At 33.8% G+C, this 19,329-nt stretch overlaps 2 protein-coding genes across 2 annotated transcripts; one reads left to right on the forward strand and one right to left on the reverse strand.

The window, feature by feature from the left end:
• Positions 1 to 3,111: 3,111 nt before the first annotated feature.
• LOC18612747 (B-cell receptor-associated protein 31-like protein) lies at positions 3,112 to 7,984 on the forward strand. The gene is given in 3 exon segments (XM_007049661.3): positions 3,112 to 4,038; positions 7,454 to 7,795; positions 7,798 to 7,984. Coding segments are annotated over 3 exon segments (654 nt in total). The 5' UTR covers positions 3,112 to 3,752; the 3' UTR covers positions 7,824 to 7,984.
• An 860-nt stretch (positions 7,985 to 8,844) lies between these two features.
• On the reverse strand, positions 8,845 to 10,931 carry LOC18612748 (Tetratricopeptide repeat (TPR)-like superfamily protein). The gene has a single exon (XM_007049662.3). The coding sequence runs from the start codon at positions 10,820 to 10,822 to the stop codon at positions 9,029 to 9,031; it is 1,794 nt and encodes a 597-aa protein (XP_007049724.1). The 5' UTR covers positions 10,823 to 10,931; the 3' UTR covers positions 8,845 to 9,028.
• Positions 10,932 to 19,329: the final 8,398 nt, after the last annotated feature.

The raw sequence follows: 19,329 nt of genomic DNA on the forward strand, positions 1-19,329 counted from the left end.
TGGAGTGAGACATTGAACGAAAAGACACTAAATCTGTATTTGATATTTTCAAGATGATACGTAATGTCATTGGGTAATTAGAGGGGCTTTTGCAAGGCTGTTGTAGCACACAATAATTAAGCCATTATTATCCATATTCAACGTTGTAAAAAGAAAGGCTTATTAACTTGCATTTATGCTGCAAACCCTTTTTTTCCAGAGCGCTGGTGATGTGACCCCTTGCCAACATGCGAGAGGTTGGCAATGCTTCATCAGCTTTATGTTGTGATAATGGTTTCCACCAAAAGCAACTATCATTTTCTCTTACTTTTTACCTTATCATTGCAAAAACTCCTTATAAACTAATATCACTACAGGACAAAAACAAAAAAAGGTACGGTAGCAAAATCATGCTACCAGATTATTGCAACACGACATCATAATCTTGTAAAAATCAAGCCTTAACTTCACCGTGTTTTTGTTAAAATGATGTTAAAAATTCCAAATCAATTAAAATACTTACCTTAATCTATATTAATGTTTATGGATTACTGGTGTATAGTGTCTTTTAATGTCAATGCTGACCCTCTCTAATTTGGATAATTAAGCTTAGAATTTAAGTTGGGATGTAATACCCCCTCATATACATGCAAGTTAAAATTCAAATAATTTCATCCAAATTAAGCTTAATTACAAGAAATAAACATTATATATACGTATATGGCCGGCTTCTTTGACAGACCAGAATTCCACTTGCTTTGCTTTAGGCCCGTACCTTGGTGTGATGCATTTGTGTTTATAAAATGAAAGAAATAGTACGACCTTTTTTTGTATTTGTAATTTAAAATGGGAGAAGAGAAATAGAGGTCAATGAATTTTCTTCTCAACTTGTTACTCGAATAGTTTGAATTTGGACATACGCGGGGATGGAGAACCATTCAAAACCGCCATTAAAACAAGCATAATTTTCACATTCCATATATATATATATATATATAATACAGTTTTCTGGAATTGTGTCAACTTTGGCATGCTGATGCCATAAGTTAACATTATATTTTGGTAAGTAATTAATTGAATTGAATCGCTTGTCTTGTGACATTATTTGGGAAGACAAGAACCCATATCCATCCTACTCACATCTGCTTCCTCTAAATATCCATGCATATTCTTCATTTTTTTTATTCTTTTTCTTTTCTCAGTCTTGTCATGTTCAGTTTTACCATCAATTTATAATATGAAAATACCACTATAATGCATATATATATATATATATATATATATATGTAAATCAATATTTTGTACAACCATTTGTACCAAAAAAAAAACAAAGTTGTTCGACAATTTGGGTGGTTAGAATATTATTATTACTTTGTACGATCAAGTACAATAATTCACTGTTAATATTTAAAAAGTGCTTTTAAAACATTTGTTAATATAACTTATAACACAATACTTAAAATAGTGGGTTCTACTTTTTTTTTGGTAGTTTAAAAGATGATAAGATTGCTGCACGGCAGGGGGATATAGTAAATCACTTGTCGTACAAGTTAACGCAAGTGGCCGAAGATGGCCTTCCTATGGTTCGGTGTTGAAGCCCCGCTTTTCATTTGATGCAACATCACATTCAGACAAAACTAAGTTAATGCTTCGACTTTTATTACACGGTGAACGACTTTAAGACTCTCGTCCTTAGTAAGGACCTTCCCATCAAGTTTGTCGTCTGAGCTTTGGGTCCAGATTTTTATTTTCCCAAAACTGCCTCAATGAGAGGCCACTATGCTCCAACTGTAAGAAGAAAAAAAAAATCTAACTATTCAAGTACTCTACCAAATTACCAATAAACATAAAAGAAAAAGAAAAGTTTGAAGCGTGAAAATCGGTTCTAATGTCATAATTTGTTACGAAGATTGTCAAAAAATTAATAAAATTAAAATTTAGAGAAATCAACTAAAAATAAAAATATAAAAATTTATATGATTCAATCTTTTTGTCTATATTTATAAAGTGAAACAATTTTTTTATTATTAAAAAATCAAAATACAATAACATTTACTTTGATTTCCCAAATCAATGCAAAGACCTTGTACATTCTCTTTTGATAATTTCAAAAGAACATTCAACTTTATCTAAAATAAAAGGTAGAATTGCAACATCTTTCGTTTATAAAGATCTTAAAACATTACTTATTCTCAGTTTTATAATATAAAAATTTAAAATAAAATAAAATTATAACTCAACGTGGAATAAAAAATTTAAAATTATACAATTATTCAATATTGTAAACTAACAATAATCATAGTGGATTAGTGAAAAACTTGTGATTAGTAATTATAAACAGATAATTAAGGGAGTTGTATGTAATGATGTGAAATTATGTCGTATTGGGAGGCTTTACGTGTTGGAAAGAAAAGAAGCAAAGAGCGTTGTTTTCAGGAAGATCAGTAGTAGAGATAGTTTTGATGGTGCCTCTACTATGTGCTTTGCATCGTTTACTATTGCTCTTTTTGTTTTGTGACTTTTTTTTTTATATGTTTGGGCCTGAGTCCTGACACTGTCATTTTCTCAACATGACTTTGTGATTTTTAGAATTGGTCTTGCCCACAAGAGAAGTCAAGCTTAATCTTCAATAAAAATGCCAATGCAATACATACATGGTTGCTGTTTCAAGTGGTTTTCAATGAACCAAATGTATCCTACAATTCATTTTCCGCCCTTGCAATCAACCATGGCAAATTGTCATGTTTCATCATTGCATTAGTCAATGGTTCCGTGAATTGGGCTACACCCCTGCGAATCAGGCTTGCAACTGCTCCACTCCACACTGTCAGTTGGCCCAGTAGGCAGAGAACCATTGGGCTATTTTCCTTATTGATTTTCTTCTCTCTTCCTCAGTCTTCACGATCAAAGCCAGGAGATGAAGAAAAAGACAGCAAAGACAGTCAGTCCACTTGGATTCCTGGAATGGCATTTGCGTAATTCACTCCCAATGTGTGTTCTTGTTCTTGGTAGCTTTGTCAAGCGTGAAGATAGGGAAGCGTGCGGGCTTTTAGGCTTTTGCAACAAGTTCTTCGCCGAAGAGCCCAGCTGTCAAAGTACATATAGCAAGTTCGCACACATTATGTACTCCGTATATAGTGTGGAAGAGTACAGCAACAGTTTCTTCCAATCTTCCATTCGTGTTACTGCAAAACTAAAAAGAAAGTGCCTAAAAGCTCCCTTGCAAATTACCAGACAAGACAATCATCTTACCCACAACCAAACACTGCCTTATATAATTTCTGCTTAGGACTAAAATATGTCTTCTTTCCATGCCTCCCAAAGTCCTAGTAGCTTTTTTGTACGTCCAGTTTTTGAGTTTAACTTTTGACTAGTGCCCATTTTTTTTGGCCCTTTCCTTTTACTCTCTCTGTTAATAAACTTTCTGCCCCTCACAAAAAGCAAGCCCCATCCCATTAACACATCACACACCACTAATCCCTTAACTTAGATTAATTAACTCAGGCTGTGAAAAGGAAGCATATGTTTCTTCAAAAGAGCTTCTTGCTTTCAACTTAGGGCTAAATGTACAGATCTTTAGCCTTTAAACACTCATTTTCCAAAGATAAAACTTGCTTTACTCAAGTGGGTTTTTGAGTTTTTGTGGAAACACTAAAAGCCTGCACTCAAAATCAAAGATTCTTAATAGTTTCTTGCTGAATTTTTCATTTTTTTCATTCTTAGTAGTTAGCCATTGAGTCAAAATCAAGTCTTTTGGAGAGTTGGGATCTAGGATGATTCAGTTATTGTTTTTGGTTCTTTTTGCTGAGGGCGTTATGGCATTCCTTCTTTTGGTAAAGATTGGGCCTCTGAGAGAGCTTGTCATAAAGAGTTTAGATCAGTTGAAGATGGGGAAAGGCCCTGCTACTATGAAAACCATTGCTGGTACCATGTCAGTGATTCTTTTGTCAAGTCTCATGAGTATTGTCAAGATCCAGAACAAGGGGGCAAAGCTTGGTACCATGTCACCTATGGATCAGGTTCTGTGGAGAACCCACTTGCTTGAAGCTTCACTCATGGGTATGATTCTGCTCCTTTCTATGAATTATTTGGTATGTGCATTTATCTGTCAGTATTTCTGCTGAGTTTTCAATTGTTGCCTTTGTTTAGCGTTTGAAATGTTGCTTGTTACTAGCATTGTTGGAGACGGAAAGGCAAGCACTTTCTGACTATTAGTTCTAGTAGTAGCTGCAATACAGAGAAATTAAGAACTTTTTGTTGGGTAGCTTTGGTTTTGAGATTGTTCTTTTAAATATTAACTATTCAGTTAGTTTATTTTTTTCATGAATTTCTTAAGTTTTAGATTGGTCTAACAAAATTTATTAACTTTTTCTTTGGGTGCTGAAATTTTTAACTTTATATACGCAATCACCCCTTTAATATCATTCTTCATTTTATGAGGCTAGGAGGTGAAAAGATGAAGGAAAGGTAGGTATGATTGCATATCAGTTGACCAAAGGTAGTAATGAATGAATGCTGGTGCACAATTTAACAATTGCATCTCTATGGACATTAGATGCAAAGAAAATTTTTCGTGTAAGCAACAAATTTATTGGTAATTAGTTTAGCTCTGTACCCAAGAAGTATACAGTAGAGCTGCGAAAGAAAACAAAATAGATGACAAAACTGAAAATTGAAATAATAGGAAATAAGTTGTAAAATCAAATGAACTTTGGAAAGGACTCAGAAAACCCTGAAGATGTAGATGTAGAAACTAAAAGAACAACCTTCTCAGCTAAAGAAACTCACAGAGCATATATGCGAGACTAACCTGACGTGGTTGTTGAATAGTCTGAGTTGTTGCTCCACTGAGAAAAATATTCTGTATCAGAGGAAAGCCATGTGAATATATTAACATAGCATAAAATCTAGTACTTATGCTATAAATAATCATATTTTCCATTTATCTATTGACCTGCCATCAAGTCAATTTCCCCCTAGAGAAATTAGGAGTGCTTCAAATCTTTTTATGTGATTTTTGTCAACGGCTTTTCAAAAAGAGTTGGGATGTGAACTCAACAGTATAATGGGAATTGGGAAATTTCTCAACTGGGGTTCAATGTCGGGAGGTTATATAAGTTTATCGCAGCCTTAACTATTATCCCTAGTCAGGCACCAGGCCTATGTTAATGCAATAATACATTTATATAAATTTTCATTAATCTGCTTTACAAGGATGCCCATGCACCATGTCATGCTCATGATTTTAGCCGACATGATTACCAAGTGATGGTAAAATGTATGTATTTTGATGCATGATGCATCATATCATATGGTGTGCAAGTATTAAGGCATATAGCTTTCTGAAATTTGTGCTAACAAATGGTCCCTTTGCCTGATGAGGGCATTTTGGCAAATGAAATAGACTTTTTATATTCATTAGCTGGAGATGGGATTTGAATTCCAGACCTTCTTTAGGAGGTTAGGTGTGGCTACATCATGCCACTGCCTTGGCCTCTTTAATTCTTATAGTTTGTTGCTTGTTCTTGCGAATGTTTGGTTATTTCAATCTTATATAAGGCCTTCTTCTCTTTCTCCCTTGTGCCCTGGCGCCCACTATGCAACAACAATTATGTAGCAGATATCTTTTCTGTTATTCATGGAGTGATTATTTGTTGGCTTTCTGGTGGAAAATTGGGTAAACAAAATTCTGCACTTTTAGACCTAACAACATTATCAGTTCGTACATTCTACAGTAACATGATATATATATATATATATATATATAGAGAGAGAGAGAGAGAGAGAGAGAGAAAGCGCGTTGCTGCATTCTTGTTTTCTTCTTTGTGCAGCATATAGAAGCAGTTGGCTTAGATATGCTTATGTTCATAACAAAGCTGACAGGAGAAACTGTTCTGACTATGAATTGTAACAGGCTCTTGCAACTAGTAGGCTCTCATGTCATGAGCGCTTTATAAACTGATTGTTAATTCATGTCAACTATGCAAAGGTTGTAGTTACAGTGGATGGGAAAGGATCCTCTGCACTACTTTTAAGTAGTGGAGATGTCCGCTACGTCATCCTAGGGTGATTAATACACATTGAGGCTGAAATTTTGATGACCTTCAATTTAGTAGGAAGATAAAAGAAAATTAATTAAAAAAAGGAAAATAATGTGGACAAATGATCCTAGATTTGTTTGAAAGTATATGTGTTAGTCTATAGTGAAAGTAGTGGACATCTCCACTACTTTTTAACGGTGGAGAGGATCCCTTTCCTATAGTGGACACCAAGTTAATGTTTATGATGTCTCGTAATAAAGACCTTGCTTGAAAAATAAACACTTGAAAGCTTTATTATCATCAATTCACATAATTTAAGCTGCTTGATAGCAAGGGTTTGAAAGAATTTGGTCAAATTTCACTTATTTTTGTTGTTGAAAATGAGATGACTTTTCTCTCAATATCAGAAGTACATTTAATATTATATGAGGCCAACATGGGAATTTCATATCTTATTGATTAGCAAGCGGTCCTTTATTACCATGGCAAGGTTGCTTCTGACTTTGCTTACATTGGAAGTAATCAAACTGAATAAGGTAAATATGTCATGGACACTAATGATGTTTAATCTATCTTGGCATCAACTGCTGAAAACTGAAGGTTAATGTTTTTTCCATCTCATTTCTCTGCAATAGTTGTATGCTACATATGGTAAACAATCATGTTTTTGTTTAATTTTTACTTGTCCAAACAACTGAGAAGTTCTTCAGTGTGAAGTCAACAATAAGGTGAATTGTATTTCATTAAATTGTGAGTCTGAGGCCAAATCTCTATCCCTAACCCTACATTTTAACTTTTGGAAGCCATAGCCTTTTTAATTTATATGGAAGCAATAGCACTATTATATCTGCCAATTTAAGGGCTTGGAGTGGGATAGAATCTTATACAGCTCCAATGCAATAATGAGACCATGTGCTGGAGGTGTCTGGCATCTGGTTCTTCCAAATCTCTGTACAATTTCATGGAACTTCAGTAAAAAGGCTGTCCATCTGACTACCAATCTAAACACATCATTGTTTTGAGGTGCGCTTAGCTCCCTGCTGAGTGGTCAAATGATGCAGGTGCATCATTTTGACTTGTCCAGTATTTGGAAATACGAAGATGTGTTAATGGATCACCCTTCATAGCTTCTGGTTGTTACTATTATCCTATTTGAGCATCTCAGTTATTATGCATCACCAAATTACAGCATGGTACATATTTCAGTGTAAGTGATTTTACTAGTACTTTTAAAGTTGAATCTATTCCATGGCTAGCTGTGCCATTTTGGTTCTATGCTATTGCTGATCTGAAAGTGAAGAAAATTGCACAACCATTGGTTGGTAACTGAATTAGCTTCATGCCGATAATATTTAAGTGAATGATTGTTCTATCTATAGCTCTCTCTTCTATTGGTATCGTGTATGTTTGACTGTCTGAACTTGATCTTGTAGGTTTTACCCTATTTCTTGGGTTCATAATTGACCGTATGCACCATTATCTTAGAAAACTTATTGGGTTGAGGAGTAAAGTGGGATCTTCGAAAGAGGAAGTTGAACGACTTCAGAAAGAGAGAATTGAGCTTAAAGAGAAGGATGACAAAGCTTCCAAGGAGATAAAGCTACTGAAAGAAGAAATTTCTACTCTATCAGAGAATTTGAAGAAGCTGAAGTTGGAATCTGAGGAGAAAGACAAAAAGATTGAAACTGCTGAAGCACATGTTGCTTCCCTTCAGAAACAAGCTGCAGATTTGCTACTTGAGTATGATCGCTTATTAGAAGATAACCAAAATCTTCAGATCAAGCTCTAGGATACAAGACTTGAGGAAATTTCCACGGACTTGAAGAAAGTAGAGTTTGGGGAATGTTGGTTGGAGTTTGTTAAGGAGGTAAAAGGGGTCTGTGCAGTGAGGGAAAGTAGCTTTGTCTGTGAACTGTTGAAAATTTTGTAATTCTCTTGAATCTAGACTTTGATTAGTTTGTTCATCCTTTTGTGTTTTCTGCCCCTACTGAAAGATCATTAACATTAGATGAACATCATTACATCATAACCATGCAGTGACTTGTCGGAAGACAACATGCCAACAAACATCTTAACAGCAGAACCTTGGTTCACCATGAGATAAGCTGTGGTGAAAATAAAAAGGAAAAAAAGGGAGATTAACAAGAAGCCAACACCATTATTATTTTATTGGAGTTAAGTTGCATCCTTATGAGAAAAAGAAAAAGCAACGAGCATTCAATATTATTCATTTCAAATATCAAGCATATGACAATAACATAGCCGTCATAAAAAGGGATAGATAATTATTTTTTCACATTTAGTGGCAATTTAGCTGAGGTTTTCTTTTCGAGTGGTCCTCCTTATTGTTAGTTCAAAGAGTGCTTCTCCAATCTCAGTAACCTTTTGTTCAAGGGTAAAATACATTCAAGTTCTTAAGGTATTACTCTGATTCAACTCAGGTCTATTAGTTTTCAGAATGGACATTTTGTTTCAAAATAATTTATAAATCTTGACACTTCTCGTTAATGAGTTCATGTGGGTATCACATGATATCTCAATTGAACAATTCTGTTTTCTGTGATAAGGAGGTGGAGACCAGGGACTTTCTTACTTGTGATTTCAGAGGGCAAGTATAGAACCAAGTTTTAAAGTTGTGCGGACTTGGAAGATCACCGGCTAGGGATTTGATGAGTGAATTTCAGTGGGCTAAGGAGAGGCTAGGCTATGCTTCCTATTAACTGAGGATGGCATGCAGTACATATACTGTATATGGAAGAAGAGAATTGGCAGAATTTTTGACAAGACAAGCTGGCATTCTGCACTGCATCACTGAAGGTGTCATGGTGGTCATCACTGAAGCTGGCATATACTGTATATAGGCAGATTTTACAGCTGGGAGTGAACAGCCTTCTTCTTAGTTCCTACAATCCTCCACCGTCCTGGTGATAAAACTTGGTTAATTGATGGTCATCCTCACCCACCCTAAGGTTTCTCATAATCAGCAGTCAGGATCCTAACCCTAAGTTTTACAGGCCAAAAGCAACAGCAAGACCTGCATTTTGATCATGCAACCTCATCTCATAGTCCAATTTATCCAAGGCAGATGCTATAGCTTCATATTCATTGTGGCTTTTATCTCCCTTAAGGAAAGCATGGAGCTTCCCGTTCACATCCACTACACTGTAGCCAGGTACTTTCTTCATTCCTGTTTCTTTCATGAGCTTCCTTACAGCAGCTACTTCATCCCACATGTTTCCCATGGCAAAGAAGTTTGAAACCAATGCATATATTCCCAAGTCATCTGGATTTAACTCAAGAACCTTCATTGCTGCCGTCTCTCCAATTGATGGCTTCCCATGATTACAGCAGCCAGACAGGAGAGCAACCCAAACAGCCAGCCCTGGTTCATTTTTCATAGAATCTATTAGTTTATAAGCTTCTTCTAGAAGTCCCGAACGAGCTAAAAGATCAACCATGCATACATAATGCTTCTCAGTTGGTTGGATCTTATATTCACTAACCATGAGATTAAACCAGTATTGACTTTCGTTCACCAGTCCTGAGTGGCTGAGAGCTGAGAGAAGTGCAGCAAAAGTTGCGTGATCTGGTTTTAAGTTTGTATTCCTCATCTGGAGGAAGAGTGATAGAGCTTCCTTTCCATGCCCATGTACTCCATAGCTAGCAATCATTGCATTCCAAGATATTCTATCTCTAGAATCTATTTGATCAAAGAGTGCACGGGCATAAGAAAGTGCTCCACATTTTGCATACATGTCAATCACTGCAGTAGCAGAAACTTGTTCAAAATTAACCCTTCTAGTGATATATCCATGTATGGATTTACCCAATTTCAATAACCCAACTTGTGAACAGGCCATAAGTGTACTCACAAGGGACACCAAGTCTGGTTTAAATCCATAACACTGCATCTCTACCAACAACTCGAGTGCATTTCTAGCAAAACCATTTTGAGCATAGCCAGAAATCAATGCACCCCAAGATATAACATTCTTACTTGATATCTTCTTGAAGACACGTGAAGCATATTCCAAATATCCATTCTTAGCATACATATCGACAAGGCTAGTCTGAACAACAACATCCATGGAAAAACCTTTTCTAATCATAAATCCATGAATCGTAAGTCCCAACTTTGAGTCCCCAAGATTTGCGCATGCCTGAATCAACCCCAACATCACAACACCGTCCCCTTCCATCCCTTCCACTTGCATATTCCTATACAAATCAATCGCTTCTCTTGCCAGTCCACTCTGTGCAAACCCTGTTACAATAGTAGTCCAACAAACAAGATCCTTTCTTGGCATCTTACTAAACACCACCATTGCCTCATCCATTTTCCCACACTTTGCATACAAATTCAAAACCGAAGACGCTACAAACACATCATTCTCATATCCAAAATCCACCGCTTTATGCCAAATTTCCTCCCCCATTTCCAAGTCCATTAAGCTAACACACGCCTTAAGAGCCACGGTAAAAGTGGAGCTGTCAGGCCTAGTACCCTCTAGAATCATCTGATGATAAAAACCCAGAACTTGTTTTGGAAAATTATTTCGGGAATAGGCAATGATCATTGCATTCCATGAACCTACGCCTCTATTAGACAATTGATCAAACACTTTACGAGCTGACAGGATATCGCCAGCTCGTGCATAAGCTGCTATAAGATTGCCAACGGAGGTTTTATGGATGTAAAGACCGGTTAAAATCATCAAGGTGTGGATTTTAGCTATGGGTTTTCTGTCTTTGCAGGCTAATAGGAGGGATTTAAGACGCTTTGGCCATTTAAGAGGCTGCATTTGTCTGGTTTTCTAGTTAAGAGTTTTAGTTTTAGCCGTTGCAAACACATACCAGCTGAAAGAGGGAAATCTTTTGACAATGTTCTTATTGGTTGATTTAAATATGACGTATATATATAATATTATAAAGGAAAATAGAGGAAGCTACTTACTAGTACTACAAATATTGTTTCCTTGATTGTTTTATCACACTTATGTTTTTGCAACTTTCGACACTCCAGCAATAAAAAAATAAAAGTCTCTTGTAAGTTTTAGTTTTTTTTTTTTTGACTAAATGCTCAATTTGGGGTCTAAATTTTTAGGTTTTTGTGAATTTAGGGTTAAATATTTCAATAGTAATAATTAAAGGTTAAATGTTTTTGGTTCCTAGCAATTAAAGGTTAAGGTGAGAGGTGTCTGATGCATGTAACATATGTGCATGACGTAGATGTTGACTTGGATTTTTGCCTCTAACATGGCAGGTGAATTAGATTTTTGACAAACGACGTCATTTTGTACTGGAAAAAATAACTCTGTTTTTCTCTATTTGATTACTCTCATCGGTTGAAATTTCTCACCATTTCATTTTCCCATCATTTTAGTTTTCCCACCATCAACCCAAATTACCTACACTTTGCCTTTTTTCCTCTTCAATCCACCTCTTTTCTCCGATTATTTTCCTTCTCCATTGTCTCACCATCCAACTGGGTATCTGTCGCCGTCAACTCTTCATGTGTCACTTGTTTGAGAGTTTCTGTCATCGTCATCTTGTTGGCGTTTGCTAAACCAAAAATAGTTAGGTATGCCTTGCATTTTCATTTTCATTTTTTATCTTTAATAGTTGCCACCAGTAAGGTTACCATTGAACAATTTTTCTACATGACGTGTAATAGATTTTGTAAATGGCGTGTACGTTCTAAATGACATGTAATAAATATTGTAAATGGCGTGTAGCTTCTAAATGGCATGTAATAAATTTTGCAAATGGCGTGTAGTAAGTTGTTGTTACACGAAATGTTGAAAAAATGATGTTATTACACATTAGGTTGAAAAAATGATGTTTTTACACGCTATGTTCTAAAAAATTATCTAATCATGACTTTTTTATATCTTGAATAGAATGGCTGATCAATTACCTATCATAAGGTTTCATTACGACAATGCTTTAATCAGGGGAGGGCTCAAGTATGTCAATGGTTTAATGGAGCACTTCACATTTGACCCAAACAAGGTTAGTTATTTTGAGTTATTAAGCACATATAAGGGCACTGGTTATCAAAACATCAAAAAGATTTATTATTTAAAGTTTGGATGCACACTTACTAATGGTTTTAGAGCAGTTGTTGATGATGATAGCGCTTTGGATAGATAAGATATATACTAGATGATGGTCTAGTAGAGATTTATATTGAGCATGCTATAGATAAGCTTGTATTCGTTGAAGAGGAGGAGAAAGAAAAGGCTGGAGAGGTTTATTTTGTAAATGTTAAGGAGCATTTAAGTGGCAGTGAGGATGAAGAGTTGGTTTTTGGTAAAGGAAAATTTAGAATGATCATAGAGGAGATCTAGGGAGTATATGAGAGACTCCCTATTTTTATAAATGTGGTTAGGGATGGATTTAGTCCATCAAATGAAAGGGATGAGGATGAGGGAAATCATAGTGAGTATCATGACTCTGATGAGTTTGGAGACATTGTCAGTGATGAGGAGGACATGGTTGATGATGCTATTACAAGAAGAGGTAGGTTTCTTGTGTATAAACTTTCATCACGTACCTTTTACATTGAACTAGGCATGTTGTTTGAGAATTCTCAACAGTTAAGCATGTTGTTTCGTTAATGTCTATTAGGAGTAATAGGGAGATTGTTTGGGTAAAAAACAAAAAGAACTTTGTTAGAGGTAAATGTGCTGCTTCCAATTATCCTTGGGTAATAGATAGAGCTTTTGATAATAAATTGCAATCCTTTCAAGTGAGGACTTTGAGGGATATACATGATTGTAACAAAATGTTTAAAAATATTAAGATGACACATTCTATCTTAGTTGATTTATATACGAAGAAGACCGTAAGAGATCTTTTCTTTAAGGTCTCAGATATACATGATCAGATTAGGTCAAAGTATGACTTTAGGGTGAATGCCAACATGATAAGAAGAGTAAAAGAGGTGGTGCTTGATAGGGTGGTTAACAACTATCGGGAGGAGTTTGGTCATTTATATGAGTATGCAAATGTCATTAGACAGACGACTAGAGGTAGTATAGTAAAGATGGTCGAGGATAAAGCAACACCTACCTCTCTACTTGTATTCCAAAGACTTTACATTTGTTTTGAGGCACTGAAAAAGGGTATAAAGAATGGTTGTAAGAGTTTTTTGAGGTTAGATGGATGCTGGTTGAAGAGCTTAACATAGGGTGAGCTACTTTGTGCTGTCGGCACAGATGGAAACAATCAAATGTTTCTAGTAGCTTAGGCATTGGTTGAGGGTGAGAACACACCTTCATGGAGATTTTTTATTGAGCTCCTTAAATTAGATATCAACATTGGAAATGGCATTGGCTGGACAATCATGATAGACCAACTAAAGGTAAACCACTTTCTTAGTTTATTTAATTTAGTATTCAATTATATATATTAGTATTTGTTTCAAATTATTTTATTTTATTGTTAGGGTCTTGACAAAGTAATTGAAGAGTTGTTTCCAAATGTTGAGCATAGATATTGTGCAAGGCATGTATATGTGAATTGGGTTAAGAGGGGGCATAGAGGTTTAGAAATGAGAAAATGGTTTGGGAGGATAGCTAAATCGACAACTGTTAAGGTTTTTGAAGATAACATAAAGTAATTAGCTAATATAAATGACAAGGCAACAAGAGACATATTTAGAGCTCCACCACAACAATTGTGTAAAGTGTTTTTCCAAACTTATAGTAAATGCGACTTTGTTGACAATAACAAATGTGAAGCTCTCAATGGGAGATTGTTGGTAGCTAGAAGGAAACCAATAGTTTCTCTTTTCGAAGAGATTAAGAAAAAAATGATGATCAAAATTGTCAAAAAGAGAAAAGATAAGTGGAGAGGCAGTCTTAAGCCTAACATATGGAAGATCATTGAGAAAAATGGTACGATTGCTTCTAAGTGCGAGGTTGCATTCAATGGAGATGTTAGTTATGAGATATAGTTGGGTGAGGATAGGTTCAAAGTGAATTTGGCTGAGAGCACTTGTTCTTGTAAGAAGTACAATTTGTTTGGAGTATCATGTGCACATGCAATCTGTGCAATCGAGGACTTAATGGAAAATGTAGAAGATTTTGTATCTAGTTGGTACCATAAAGATGTTTATATGGTAGCTTATGATAATGCCCAACAGCTAGTGCTTGGTATGAAGGATTGGTTGAAATCACAAATTGATAACCTATTGTAACCACTAACATATAGAAAGCTACCTGAAAGGCCCAAAACCAATAGAAGAAAAGATCATGCTGAGCCCAAAAAGAGCACTCAAGCTCATAAAATGTCAAGGAAGGGCATGGCAATGAGATGCCAATTGTGTCATGGTGAAGGGCACAACAGAAGAGCTTGTCCTTCCAAGACCAATAAGGTAATTTGATTTTTTAGGATTTGAAAATTGTAAAAACTCCTTTGCTTGCCTTAACCCTAATAATAAAGCTTTTTTTTTTTTGCCATAGTAGCAATAGGGGAAAATAGATATGGATAAGGGTACATCAATAATAGCTCATTACTTTGCGTTTACATCAAAAGGAAGATTGAAGAGGAAACAAGCAGCCTATGCCTCTGCTTCTGCTTTTGCATCTACTTTTGGATAGAGATGTAAACGGGTAAGGTACTTGCTATTTTTGAGGAACTTGACCTCGAAACTGTTTAAATACTAAGATACCCGAATCTTATAAAAACTTGAATAAAATTAAAAATAATTGCCCAAAATTGAATCCTATTAATATATCACTACTCGTTAATTATCCAAATATGTTAATTACCCAATTATTCAAAGCAAATTTTTAGTATTTGGATACTCGTTTAATAACTGGAACTTGAAACCAAAATAAAAAATGCTTTACATTAATTCATATATAATTAACTACCAAACTATTCCATAATTAAAATCAACAACAATACAACATAAAAATAAAACAAGTGTAGCATCAAACATAATATTTAAATGTAACATACAATAACATGAACACATCATAAATTTCATTTGAATTCCTCTTCTTTTTCATCATCAATTGTGCAAAGTTCACCTCCAAATGAAGATTTTACACAAATTGAAATGATGAAAAATTATGTAACTTGAACTATAATAAATATTTTTATAAAACAAATGAAAAAAATTAACTAGTATATTACTTGCCTTTACTTTCTTACAAGCTATAGAATGAAGCTAGCTACAACATTTCTGTGAGTGTACAATCACTTAACTAAAAAGAAAAATTCCAGCAAAATCATGAGCATTCCAATATTTAATCTCTTACCATCAACAGTCTAAATACCAACAAAAATTCTGCCCCATTGTCTGAGTAAGAAAATAAAAAAAAATAAAACTAGTATTATTGTACTACAACAAGACTTGAGAGAAATGCGTTGAAACTCTTTAAAAAGAATTCTAACTAGAAAAACATGCATAATACTTGCAAGTTGGAACAATAAAAATTACTATTAATTTTGCTTCTAAACATCTAGCAAAATTCCTACTCAGACATCCAACAAAAAATAGAGCCACACACAAGATATACTTTTTCCCAAAAACTCAAAACAAAGCATGAAAAAATCAAAACAAAGCATGAAAAAATCAAAGCAAACAACTAGGAAAAAACTCTAGAAAGGTTCAGAAAAACAACTAAAAATTCTCACTTAATTTTTTTTTAAAAAAAAACACTATGCCATTTACTTGAAGTGACAGGATATTATTTCGGCATTGAAGCACTGAAGACTACTATCCACTGCCCACTGCAACAGCTGCTAGAGACTAGAGAGAGGAAAGGCTGAAAGACAAAGGGAAAGGGAAAGGAAATTGTGGAGAGAAAATGAGATACTATATTTAGGGTTTGGGTTGCTGCTTGTTGGAAGGAAAGGTGCAAAACAACATCGTTTTAGCTTTTTAAGGGAATTAGGGTATTATCTATTCTTCATTATATATTTATATTACGTTATCTTATATTTATTTTCTAGTGTTATCTTATCTTATCTTTAATGAAAAATTAAGATAATATATAATGTAAAATTTTTATATCTTATATGATTATCTAGTCTTTATTTATATATGTTAGATAAGTTATAATGGGAAGGAAATAGATATAAGATATCAAATCAAATTAAAATAGTTGAAAAGATAATTAAAGTTATTTCAAGAAAAATTAAATGTAAATTAAGGAAAAATATTATATGTTGCTTCCAAAAGGTTAAAGTGTTTATTAAACAAAAAAATGATATGTTATTAAATTTGCATCATAGTTAAAGTAATATAAATTAATTTTACATTTATTAGTTTACAAATTACAAGTTCAACTAATATAAAAATTTTATATATTTAAGTTTACATCATAGTTCAAGTAATATAAATTTGTTTTACATTTATTAGGTTACAAATTACAAGTTCAATTAATATATAAATTTTATATATTCAAGTTTGCATCATAGTTTTAATAATATAAATTTATTTTATATTTGTTAGTTCAAAAGTTCAACTAATATAAAAATTTTATATATTAAGTTTGCATCATAGTTCAAGTAATACAAATTTATTTTACATTTATTAGTTTGCATGTGCTTGATCCCTGAAAAGGTATTTGGTTGTAAAGGTTATGCTTGATCTTGTGTTGAAAAGGCAAGTTGATAGTGGATTCGAACTTCTTTTGCTATCAAGGGAAAGGATGTAGGCATCAAAGGCTGAACCTTTATAAAAACTTGGTTGAGTACTCTTTACTTTCTACATTTATTTTTCATTAAGTTTATACTTTGCTTTTGCTACTCTGTTCTTTATACTTCCATTGTGTTTAAAAATTTTTAAAAGAAAATTTTTACTTTATAACCAGTTCACTCTCCTTATTGGTTACTTTACTTTAAGCTTATTCATCTAACACAAATTGTACTCAAGATCAAGTTTAAGTCCAAACCGTTGAAGACAAAGTTCTAAAGTCCAAATCATGTTTAAGATCAAGTCCAAGTCTAGACCCTTGAAGATGAAGATCTCAAGTCCAAATTGTGTTCAAGATCAACTCCCAATCTAGACCCTTGAAGACGAAGTTCTCAAGTCCAAATCGTGTTCAAGATCAAGTCCAAATCTAGACTTGAGAACTTTGTCTTCAAGGGCCTGGACTTGGACTTGATCTTGAACATGAGCTGGACTTAAAAACTTCGTCTTCAAGGGTCAAGACTTGGATTTGATCTTGAACATGATCTAGACTTGAGAACTTCATCTTCAAGGGTTTGGACTTAGACTTGATCTTGAACACAAGCTAGACTTGAGAACTTCGTCTTCAAGGGTCTGGACTTGGGCTTACTCTTGAATACGACCTAGACTTGAGAACTTCGTCTTTAAGGGTTTGGACATGGACTTGATCTTGAAAACAATCTAGACTTGAGAGCTTTAGTAAAGTTTTGAGTCTTCAAAAATCTTCCTCTTTTGAATTTCTGAATGGTCCCCAAATGACTTGGACGAACATTGTGTTTATAATGTTAGATAAGAGACTTTCATGAGGATTTAATCTCTTTGAATTATTTCTAAATTATTTTACTTTAATTAAAGATAAATCGTGATGACTTACAGATGGTCTTTTGATTGGCCAAACTCTGAGTCTTTGCATTTTGGTTGATCGAATTTATGTCTTATCTTTAGATTATCTTAATTCATTTAGGGACAAATTAAATGACCAGTTTTTTATTTTATCTCCAAATTATTATAATTTTTAAAGATATGTTAGATGACCAATTGGTAAATTTTAATTGACCAAATTTAAATGTTATCTCTAAATTATCTTAATTTATTTAGAAATAAGTTGGATGATCAATAAGTAAATTTTAATTGGTCCAATTTAAATATTTACCTTAAAATTATCAGGTGAATTTTAATTGGTCCAATTATATGTCTTTGAGATAATTCAGCCAATAGATGAATAGCTTCAATGATGTCCTCAAGTCCACGTGACGACACATGATTCGTCTTTGGAAAATATGTTTCAATTTATTAATTTTAGACATATGATATCTTATAAGTGGATAGTAATTTTTCTCCTTTTACAGTTAGTTGAACAATTGTTTTATTATTGTTAAATTTTATGAGTAACATTCATAATTTTTTATTGTAATAGTTATATGTCAACTGAATATGTTATGAAGGAGAATTTTTGTTGATTTTGTTGGAGTGCTAAAGAGGGGGCGAATAATACTAAAAAATTTTTTATTTAGCCTTTTAGAGCTTGTAGAGCTCTTAATCAATTAGATGAAAGGAATGACTAGAACTTGTTATAATTACAAGACACCAAGTAAGGAAGGGTAAAGAGAAGTGGACAATGTAAGAGTATTTATGGTGGTTTGGTTCCCTTGACCTACATCCATTATCTTGATCTCCCAATCAAGAATTTTCAACCTAATTTCACTATACTAGTGGAAGTAATAGCTTCTACCATGCTTTTACAAGCTGAGCTTCTAACCTAAGCTCTAACCCTTTACAACAAGCTTTAGAATGCTTCCCACACTCTAATTTCCCAAGAAAGAAAGGAAAAAGAAGTACAACTCGAACTCTTTACAAATCTAGAAAGATTTACAATCAAGCTAAAACACTTTTCTAGAACTGGAATGAAGGACAAGTGTTTTTGGTGAAGGATATTTGGCTTTTTGCTCAAAATGGCTATCATATCATTCAATCTACTTTCTTTGATTGTTGGAACTTTAATTTATAGTTGGAAAGTCAGATTTTTCTGTTAAAGACAGTTTCTAGCCATTGGAGAGAACTTTAATGCCATTCTAGCCATTATTTTGTCCTTTAGTGTTTAAATTCAAATAGGCAGACAGTTCGGCTAACTAGTTACAGGCAGCTCTAATTGATTACAACTTCTTTACCTTGCACTGTCTTGGTTTCATATACTCTGCATTAATCGATTACAGGAGACTCTAACCGATTACAACTTCTCTGCCTTGCACTGTCTTGCTGCTGTGTACTTTGGTGGCGTTTGGTACTTTACAATACAATGTGATTACAAATAATGTGATTGCAAGTAATATGATTACAAGCAATGTGATTGCAGGAAAAATAACATTACAGTGTTTGGTATACAAGCAAAATAATGATTAAAATGCAAGGAAGATAACATTGCAACGTTTGATTTATAAGTACTTTGCTGGGAATGTAATGTTAATTTTCAAAATTACCCCTATTTATTAAAATGTAAGTTTAATATACTTATATTTTTTATTGTTAATTTTTATATAATATCATCTCTTCAATATATTTTTAATATCATATATTTTATTTTTATTTTTTATTATAATCTTATATATTTTATTTTCATTT

The sequence above is a fragment of the Theobroma cacao genome, chromosome 1 (assembly GCF_053813885.1).
Source record: "Theobroma cacao isolate CCN51 chromosome 1, ASM5381388v1, whole genome shotgun sequence".
NCBI lineage: Eukaryota > Viridiplantae > Streptophyta > Magnoliopsida > Malvales > Malvaceae > Theobroma > Theobroma cacao.